General features: G+C 43.5%; 1 protein-coding gene across 1 annotated transcript in view; it reads right to left on the reverse strand.

Moving 5' to 3' along the window:
* FRAS1 (Fraser extracellular matrix complex subunit 1) overlaps window positions 1–10,763 on the reverse strand; it is a 430,037-nt gene that overhangs the window by 160,086 nt on the left and 259,188 nt on the right. Inside the window, exons 22-23 of the mRNA XM_012805310.2 lie at window positions 4,052–4,198; window positions 620–760 (exon numbers count right to left, since the gene is read on the reverse strand). Of these exons, the coding sequence (XP_012660764.1) occupies window positions 620–760; window positions 4,052–4,198 (288 nt within the window). The remainder of the gene's footprint in view (window positions 1–619; window positions 761–4,051; window positions 4,199–10,763) is intronic.

Consider the following 10,763-nt stretch of genomic DNA (forward strand, 5'->3'; position numbering starts at 1 on the left):
TGGAGGGGTGCTGGTGCACTAACGTGATCAGGCAGAGGGGTGCTGTGCACTAACATGGTCAGGTGGAGGGGCAGTGGTGCACTAACATGGTCAGGTGGAAGGGCAGTGGTGCACTAACGTGGTCAGGTGGAAGGGCACTGGTGCACTAGGTAAGGTGAAGGGGCAGTGGTGCACTAACGTGGTCAGGCGGAGGGGCAGTGGTGCACTAATGTGATTAGGTGGAGGGGCGGTGGTACACTAACGTGATCAGGTGGAGGGGTGCTGGTGCACTAACATGGTCTTTCTCTGCGCTCACATGTGCAGGACGGTGATCTTTCCATGTACGGGCCAGAATTGTTCAATATTTAAGGAAGTCTAAGAAAAATGGCTAACACATGTTTTTTTGTGTGGCCATATACCCCCAAGATTCCCACACTGTCCTCAAATTTTAGCAAATGATGTATCGGGGGTGGGAGAAGTGAAGAGGAAACTTTTCATGACAATAAAGCTAGCTCCTAGGAAAGAATCAGAAACTGGGTAAAAAGCCAGAAGGGGTTGCTACAGACTCTTTCTCAAAACAATACAAATCAGGGGCAGCCATAGTGCAGGTGGTGACAGAGAGGGGCCTGCAGACACTCACTTTTGCAGAGGCCCATGTCACGGTAGAAGGCCGGTGAGCACTGCTCCACGCAGGCCCCGTCCTGCAGGACGTAGCCGCCCATGCACTGCAGGCAGTCCGTGGCCAGAGGCCCGCTGCATGCACTGCAGCTCCAGTCACACCCTGCAAAGAAAGTCAGGGATACAGCAGCTTCCTTTCTGTCCACCCCCGTCCCAGAGACTAATTTATGAGGATGCCGTCTGCAGCTGCAAGGAGTGAAATGAGGACAGAGTCAGAGACACCAGACAGCAGGCTCACATGTGGGCTCTGCTTGTAGGGGCCTGCGTGCTTCTCTGAACTCTGTTTCCTAATTATGTTAGACATGGGCATGTACAAGGAACACTGCACGCCTGGGCACAGCCCACTGCCAGCAGGGCTGCCAAGATGCCATATCAATTTGGCTGGTGGCGCTTGGGCCCCAGAGTTCTTTATCCCTGTACCACTCCAAGTCTTCATGAAAAGCCTGACATAGGGAGCGGCTACCATGCCCCACAAACCTAATCCTGATCTCCAAATGCTCAGTAGGCAAAAGCACCACTTAAAAGGCTCCTGCTGCCACCACCGGCAGCAGGCACATGACTTTATCTCTCAGAAATTGGGTGTTGTGGCCAACACAACAGAAAGAATAATGATGCTAGAATTAAAAGGGGCGTTAAAGGAACTGTCCAGAAAGAAAGGGCTTAGTGAAATAATAGAGGATCTCGCTAGGGCAGCAGAGCTGACTTGTTCACATCTCCATGTGCTCAACAAGCACCTATCACTGGACTGGGAAGGTTCATATCATGGAAATGGCAGGTGTAGGCTCTGCCCTCAAGGAGCGTAAGTTCTAATGGGGTCTAAACTCAGATGTGTGTCCAAACAATCCAGAGGGATCGGGAGAAAACAGATAGATTATCAGGCTCAACAGCAGACCGACAAAATCAGAGTCTCAGTTTGGCTGAGGGACAGGAAAACATGCTGCTGGTACTGTTACTATGATTATTATTATTGATGTTACCACTGGTATTTTTTTCTTTTCTTTTTTTTTATTAAATCATAGCTGTGTATGTTAATGCAATCACAGGGTACAATGTGCTAGTTTTACACACAATCTGAAATGCCTTCATCAAACTGGTCAACATAGCCTTCACAGCATTTTCTCAGTTATTGTGTTAAGACATTTATATTCTATACATAGTAAGTTCCACATGTACCCTTGTAAGATGCACTGTAGGTGTGGTCCCACCAATTACCCTCCCTCCACCCATCCTCCCCCCTCCCCTCCCATCCCTCTCCCTTTTCCCCTTCTTCTTGGGCTATAATTGGGTTGTAGCTTTCATAAGAAAGTTATAAATGGTTTCATAGTAAGACTGAGTACATTAGATACTTTTTCTTCCATTCTTGAGATACTTTGCTAAGAAGAATATGTTCCAGCTCCATCCACGTAAACATGTAAGAGGTAAAGTCTCCATCTTTCTTTAAGGCTGCATAATATTCCACGGTGTACATACACCACAATATTGCTATTATTTCTAATGGCCTAGGCAATTCTGATGAAGTTGGAAAACTCACGTTTGGCAGCCAGTGTTCTAGCTGATAGGGTAAATCCTCCATCCTTAGAGGATAGGCAGCGGTAGCACAGTTAAGCTCATGGGTTTTGAAGTGAGGCAAATCTGTATTTAAGTCATGGCATTATCCTACAACCATCCTTAAACTCTTTTTTTTTTTTTTGACAGAGTCTCACTTTGTCGCCCTTGGTAGAGTTCCCGTGGCTCACAGCAATCTCCAACTCTTGCGCTTAAGTGATTCTCTTGCCTTAGCCTCCCAAGTAGCTGGGGCTACAGGCGCCTGCCACAATGCCCGGCTATTTTTATTTTTTGGTTGTCATCATTGTTGTTTGGCAGGCCTGGGCTGGATTTGAACCCGCCAGCTCTGGTGTATGTGGCTGGCATCCAGCCCATCCTTAAACTTTTTGAACCTCAGTTTTCTGATCTTGAAAACTGAGATCCGGGTAGTACCTACTGCGTAAGACGATTGTGAAGATTAAATGGAATAAGGGAAGGTAAAGCATTTAGCACATTGCCTGGCAATACAATAACAACTCGATAAATGTTTGCTGCTGAACTATTTTTCATAAGAGAATATTTCTCCAGTTAGAGCCACCTCGATCCCACCTTCCCTTGCCACTAATAAGCTGGAGAAACCTCTGATTAGTCATCTTTTCTCCAACTTGATGTAATACATCTAAGTCCTCTCAAAGCAGGTAAATATGCAAGACAGTACACGTGCTTCCAAGAAGATTTATAAAGTTAATCTCACTAAGACAGAGCTTTCAAAACTGCCAGCATAGCTATGAAATCATTGACAATGGGGAGGATTTGTGATAATCTTGTTTTTCACCACAAACTGACAGCCACTGGTTAGAAGGAAAACCCAGAAAAGCTGCTGTGGCCGTGAGCGTGGCAGACCACCTAAGTTGACAACCAGGTAGAATTTCTTGGAATAGAAAGTGTGCAATTTTCAGAGCCTTACAGTCTCCCAAGTTTACTTACAGATGTTTGACCTCCATATTTGAGTTCCAGCTTCTCTGCCAGAACCAGAGGGATAGAGGGAAAGGTGGAAGGAACTGGAAGTGAGGAGGGGAAAACAGACAAGATCAAGTAAAACCTGTCCTTTCCCTCTGTCTAACCCTCCCTGAGAGCCGCCACTCAAGGGGCATAAGCCTCAAGAATTCCACCTCCCAGAGAGCAAGGAAAAAGGTGTTTGGTGTCTGACATCTTCTCTCAATAAATCCCTTGAGGACAAGGCCCATGTCTTCAGACGTTTGAGTGCATTAAGCAGAGATGAACATGTCAGACACAGCTCCTAAGTGCATTCTGCTTAGAATGCAGCAATGCAGGGCTCCCAACAAAGACACCTACAGCCCAGCACGGTCATGTAAATCTTCTAAATCAGCCTGTTGTGAGAGAACAGGGAACGGTGGGGACTGTGGCAAACTGGACACATGCGCTCAGCCCAGCAGGACGCAGCTACACAGTTCCAACCATCTACTGCGTGGTGGGAGTGCAGTCCCACTGCTGCCAGATCTTCTGATTTTCTTTCCAAAAACCCCTCTGAAAAATCTCAATTTTTTTGTATGTGAAATCTTCTGATTTTAAAAGGCAAACAATTAAAGATTGTAAAGCACTGGAACATTAAGCAGGCTAAACAAAACAAGCCCGTGAGCCAGAGACAACCTCAGGATCTCCAGTTTGCCAGCTCTGGTTAGTTACCAGCACCTGGCACCATGTGCGGCACACAGATGGTGCTCAATGTTATCTCTTAGACATGAATACATGCAGACATCAGAGAAATTCAAAACCTACAGAGAGACGGCGACAGTAAAGGCGTATCGCTGGGTAAATGGATCCCTACACGATTCAAGGAGAGCTTTACCTTTGCACGTGTTGGTGGCAAAGTCAAGGTAATACTGTGGCGCGCAGCTCTCGTACCGACACTCCCCAAGGAGCAGGACCTTGCTGGGATCTCGGCAGGAGGTACAGCTGGCCTGTGAGTCACAGCTTCTACACTGGGCACCGCAAGCTGAGCAGACAGGAAAGAAAGTGACCAGGTGATTATGGCTGGACACTGAGGCGCTGACCACACCCAGACACTGCTCAGAGCAGAGCCCCGCTCCAGCCTGCTCCTCCATCGTGCCTCAGCACCCTTCCCTGGGTCAATGGAAACAAAACATTACTTTGATTTTCCAGAATAAGAGAGGGCGAACTTACTTTCCAGAGAAAATAAATTATGAATCCCAACATGGAAACGCTACATCCAAATTGCCCCGTGAGTCAGCAGCAGAAGGTACACGTCCTCTACGATCTCTGGAGCTGTGGTTCAGAATTTAAAACTTGCTTCTTGAGGAATCAAGTCCCTTAGAGTTCAAGATGTAGATTCATATTTTTGTGGGATGCACAAAGGATTAAAATTAGGTACTCACTTTATTATGGAGTTCAGGAAATACTGTATTTCCAGATACAAAAGGCTTGAATGCGACCTGGTCCTGCATTTGCCCAGTTGTAATACTTAGCCGCCGGCAGCCAGGTAATTCAGCGTTCTGCTCATGCTTCCATCTTCCCTAATTTCACAACTGGCTTTTCTCCACCTCCTCAGTTGTTCACATAACCTTGGAGTTTATCCTGACACCTCCCTTCCTCTGACTCCTCATCCAATTACTCACAGGGTCCTCTTAATTCAGACTCTCCAATACATAGTAAAACCCTCAGAACTTTTTGTTGTTCTCCATATCCATGAATGCCGGCACATCCGAGCCATCATCGTCCCTGCTGGAATGCTGTCATAGCACCGTTCCCCATACCCAGCCTGACTCCCTTGCAATCCATTTTCCATGCACCCACAAAAGCGACTTTTTCATTCATACTGTTCAAGATTCAGAGTACAGTTTCACTAACAAATTCAACTTCTTTGTTCAATCCTGGAAAATTTGTAGCCATCATTTCTGCAACTGCTGTTCCTCCACAATTCCATCCCTTCTCTCCACCTGGAGATCCTACCACACCTATCTGGATCCTCTGAAGATAATCTTTAAGTCTTTAACTCAGTCTCTTCTTCTAGAAGATCTTGGTTGATTCTGTTTTCTAAAACAGGTGTCCCCTTATAGGTCTTTCATACCATGCATAACAATTTCAATTTAAATGATTATTTGTTTAGCATTTGTATCCTTTAAGCTATAAACTGTAAACTTTGTGGAAGCAAAGACCAGGTTTGTTGTGTTCCAGCAATATTCTCCAGCACACCCCTGGTTATCCAGCATATTATAGGGGTTCAGTAAACATTTACTACGTAAATAAAAGGAGCCAGATGTTATAATGATGTATACACCAGCCCGGAAATCTTTGCCTCAATCTGAAATCTTCTCTAAATATGTGTCATTGAAAAAGTCTATAGAGCAATCCAATGAAGGTTTTTTTATTTGTTTGTTTGTTTTTGAGAGAGCATCTCACTCTGTTGCCTGAGCTTGAGTGCAGTAGAGTTATCAGAGCTCACTGCAGCCTCAAACTCCTGTGTTCAACTAATCTTCCTGCCTCACCCTACTGAATAGCAGGGCCTACAGGTGCCCACCACCACACCTGGCTGACTTTTCTATTTTTTGTAGGGACAGGGTCTTGGTGTTGCTCAGGCTGGTCTCAAACTCCTAACCTAAAGAGATCCTCCTCCTGCCTCAGCCTCCCAGAGTGCTAGGATTATAGGCGAGAGCCACTCCAGCCCAGCAAACCTAGTCAGTTTTAGATCTATATTAAATCGAAGTGCATGTCACAGGGTAAGAAAATTACCTTCATGTAAAATAAAAAGAAATAAAATGTGATTGTTTCACCTGTGAGGAAAGGCATTGCTATGAAAATACTCATTACAATATATACATTGGCAATTTTTTTTTTTTTTTTTGCAGTTTTTGGCCGGGGCCGGGTTTGAACCCACCACCTCTGGTATATGAGGCCGGTGCCCTACTCCTTTGAGCCACAGGTGCCGCCCTATACATTGGCAATTTAAGGTCCTAGAAAATTTTAAACTGGATCTTCAATGTGGATGTAATTAGAAAAGAATATTTTTAACTGTTGGGAGCTTATATGCAACTAAACTTTTATCCTTTTTTTTCTTTTAAACTAGGATTACTATGGGTAGTGTATCTTAATTTTGGCAAAATGTTTGACAGCTATTCCAAAGATAAACTTACTTGTGACTTTAAAGTGGGGCCCAGTCATTGTAGGTAGATTTGAAGATAGTTGAAAAGCATATTCAAAAACTAATCAGCAAATCTTTGTAACTGGTAAAAGTGACGTCCGTAGTGGAGTATTATAAAAATCTAGCCTTAATTCTTTCCTTAATCAATATTTTATTGACTTTACTAAAAACAAGGAAATCATGCTAATAATATTTAAAGATTCCACATATACTTATATATAAGAAACACGTGTAGCTAAATTTCACTAGCTGGTAGAGTAACAATTCAGTCACTTCAACCAAGTCAAACAGTAAACATTAAGTAATCAAGCAAAATAAGTAGAAATGTAAGGAAAGCCTGTATTTATGTCCTAAAATCAAATGTATAAATGCAGGATGAGGAAAACCCAATTGGACAGCAGCTCCTATGGGGGGAAAAATCCATCCAAGACTTTTAGCCAATTAAAGGCTTAATACCAACTAAAAAGATGACACAGTCTCAGATGAAGAGTCTTCAGGCAGCCTAAATGCCAGCTGGCTCCCGCTGTGGCCTGAATGCCAGTTCCTTGGCCTGGGGCCAGGGCCAGTTCTCCACTCTGAAGTCTGAGGGCTTCTTATGGTTTAGTTCAGGGGTCCTCAAACTTTTTAAATAGGGGGCCAGTTCACTGTCCCTCAGACCATTGAAGGGCTGGACTGTGGGCCCCGGGATGAGTCGGCTGCTAAGCAGGACAGGCAGCACTGGCAAAAACACCCAGCAGGTCCACTGGCTCCATAGTTTGAGGACACCTGGTTTAGTTCCTCAAGCTTCCCTCAGCCTCAGTGCTCCTGAATCTTTAGACTCAGCATTTCATGCCCTCTTTGTACCCTGATGTATAACTCATCCCCTTCACTGACTTCTCAAAGAAATGTCAAGCATTCTGAAATGCTAGAAGCCTTTCTGGAGGACCTGGAGGGTTGCTGTAGTATCACCCTAAGGAGCAGGTGGCATCCTCCACTTCTGTCCTCACCCTTCTTCCTCTCAGCCCTCTCCAAGGCAATTCACCACTGGCTCATCTTGTCTCACACAGAGCAGTTCTGTACATATCAAAGCCCTGGGGGTTCTCAGCATCCATGTTATTATATTAAGACCACACACAAAGTATTAGTCTCAAACACACCTGGCATAGCAGGGGCAGTTCTCTGAGGTCGCTGACCCCCATGAAGAGGCACCAAAAGGGCAGTATAGAAGGTGGCCAAGAAGCCAGTGGGGGAGGCAGGGATGTGATGTAACCATCATTCAGAGAGTAGCAAGGAACCTCCCCTCATGTGGAGTTCATGCTCCCTCTCTAGTTAGACCTGTTTTCTGCCATAGGTCTAAGAAATGTCCAGCCACTTCTGCTTAAATACCCCCCGGCTTTAGTACTGCCTGAAGCAGAGACATCTAAGTAGGAAAGGCCAGTTAATTTCAAACTTTTGAAGGCAATTGTGTGAATGAGGGAGAAGACCTAATGTATATTGCTCCAGAACCACAGGGACATGCTAAGGCCAACATAAAGAATTGTCAAACAACTACAGTTCCCCAACAATGGAACTGGCTTCCTTCACCCCTGCGCGGGTCTGTGAGGGTAAGTGACAAAGAATCTCTGTACTGGGGGCAAAGTTGGCGTGTATAATTCTGGAGTTCCCCTGCAACTCCAAAGCGCTAGGGTTTTAAGTTCCAAGAACCTTATTTATCATTTCTTTTTAAATAAAGTTCCTACCTTAACTGGTTATCCTTAAATTTTTCATCTCAGTTAAAAGTGTGGACTTTCTAAACAGTTTTATAACCAGAACCCAGAAATCTCTCCAGTCTTTACTTTCTTCAATAATATACTTATCTCTGCCTCCCCTAATACTGATTACATTTCCTCAGAAGCCCTTTACTGAGTAATTTCTAAAATGGCGAGGCCTATAATTATATACAATGATGAGCGTTAACATGAAACATTGTGGATTTTTTTTGGTTTCACATACTAGAAACACACAAATCCCAACTTAAGGGCATGCTTTTTCAGTCTTAGAAAGAATAAAACTTAACAAATGAAGTTAGGATATTCTTAATTCAATAGAAATAGTCCATGAAATCCTACTCGGATTGTCGCATAGCGAAGGCGTTTGTGCAGAGGCCACCCTGCACCAAGGCAAAAGCTTCCCAGGAGAGAAATATTTCAGTACAGTGTATTTTTGTCATCTATACTTCATACAAGGGATTCTGTTTCTCCTTTTGAACCTTTACTTCTGTGATCCCACTACTGAGAAGGGCCTCATAAATCTAAGGCACTGTTTTTCTACCAGTATTCTTGCTCTGGAACAGAACATGCAAGTATTTCATTCCTGTCTCCTGTATGACAGAATCTACAGATTGTGGCAGACAGTTGATATATATCAAAGTTTCTATTACCAAAGTAAAGAAATCTTTTTTATTTTGCAAGATGGCAGATTAAAGCTTTTTGTTAACTAGCTTCATCTACTTGGAAATAGAAGAGTGTGTAGCAATTAACACTATGAACTTTTATTCAAGAAGAAGCATATGAATTCACCAGAAAAGTGATGGATGTTCCAGATCTCATGGAAGAAAAGGCAGGAAAGCAGTTGGCAGCATCTGGCTGAGAAAACTGGCTCTTACTCAGGAGAGCCACCTAGCGACTTGGAGGTTGAACTGCACAATTCAGAAAAATCTGCAGATACATGTGCATCGATCTGGAGAATGAGATTAGCTTCCTGAGACCTACGGCATCCTTGAGCCTGCTCACACGCTCCACACATCCTACTATAACCACCATGTGAGAAAGCCACCACACAAAGGCTACCGCTAACCAAGAAACTAATACAGAGGCTTTGCCACTGAAACCCCCAGAACTAAAGCCAAATGATCCCATACAACATACATTATAATCACAGTCTCAAAGGGAAAAAATGCCATCCAGCGAAGATGTGGAATCAACCCAACTTCCTATTCATATGAGTGGATTAATAAAATGTGGTACACGCATACCATGGAGTACTACTCAGTTATAAAATAATGGTGAACTAACAGCTTTTGTAACAACCTAGATGGAACTGGGGACCATTGTCCTAAGTGAAGTATTGAGAGAATGGAAAAACCAACACTACATGCTTTCACTATTAAATTGGAACTAATTGATCAACACTTGTGCTCATACGGAAGTAAAACTCTAGTGGAAATCAAGCAGGTGAGGAGGTGGAAGAGGTGATGGGTAAAAACCACTCCAAACAGGTGCAACGTCCACTAACTGGTGCTGGGCACACTCACAACTTTGACTCAAACTGTAGAAGACCAGTACATCTAGCCAAAACATTTGTACCCCTGTAATATTATGAAATTTTTAAAAACGCCACCCAAACAAAAGTAAATTTAAATACAGTAGAAGAGAGATTATCCAGATGAGAAGAGATCAGAGAAATAATTCTGGAAGTATAAAAAAAGTATAGTATTACAACACTTCCAAAGAATAATACTAACTCTCTCCAGCAATGAATTCTAACCAAAATAAATCTCTGAAATACTAAAGAATTTAAATTTAAACTTTAAAGGAATTCAATGAGATCCAAAAGTTAAAAACCAACAAAAAGAAATCAGAAAAATAATTCAGGATATAAACAAAAAAATTATTAAAAAGATAGATTTTTTTTTTTTGCGAGACAGAGACCAAACTGTCCCCTGGGTAGAGTGCTGTGGCATCACAGCTCACAGCAACCTCCAACTCCTGGGCTCAAGTGAGTCTCCTGCCTCCTCCTCCCAAGTAGCTGGGACCACAGGCACCCGCCACAACGCCTGGCTATTTTTTGGTTGCAGCCGTCATTGTTGTTTGGCAGGCCTGGGCTGGATTCGAACCCGCCACCTTAGGTGTATGTGGCTGGCGCCTTAGCCACTTGAGCCACAGGCGCCAAGCCAAGATAGATATTTTTTAAAGAAAACCAAACAGAACTTGTAGAAATAAAAGATTCATTGATGAAATTACAAAATATATTGAAAGCTTTAATAAGTGACTAAACCAAGCAGAATAAAGAATTTCAGAGCTTGAAGACAGGCCTTTTAATTTAACCCAGTCAGACAAAAACAAAAAACAAAAGAAAATAGCCGGGTGCCATGGTGGGCGCCTGTAGTCCCAGCTACTTGGGAGGCTGAGGCAAGAGAAGTGCCTAAGCCCTAGAGCTGGAGGTTGCTGTGAACTGTGACCCCACGGCACTCTACCAAGGGCAACAAAGTGAGATTGTCTCAAAAAAAAGGGGGGGAGGCGTGTGAATGAACAAAACCTTTAAGAAGTATGAGGTTATGTAAAATGATCATACCTATGAGTCATAGGTATTCTGAGAGAGAAAAATAAGCGAAAGCCTTGGAGAACCTATTTGAGTTTGTTCAAAAAAACAAATTTTTTTTTTT

The sequence above is a fragment of the Otolemur garnettii genome, unplaced genomic scaffold (assembly GCF_000181295.1).
Source record: "Otolemur garnettii isolate 467f Iridium unplaced genomic scaffold, OtoGar3 scaffold00039, whole genome shotgun sequence".
NCBI classification, from domain to species: domain Eukaryota; kingdom Metazoa; phylum Chordata; class Mammalia; order Primates; family Galagidae; genus Otolemur; species Otolemur garnettii.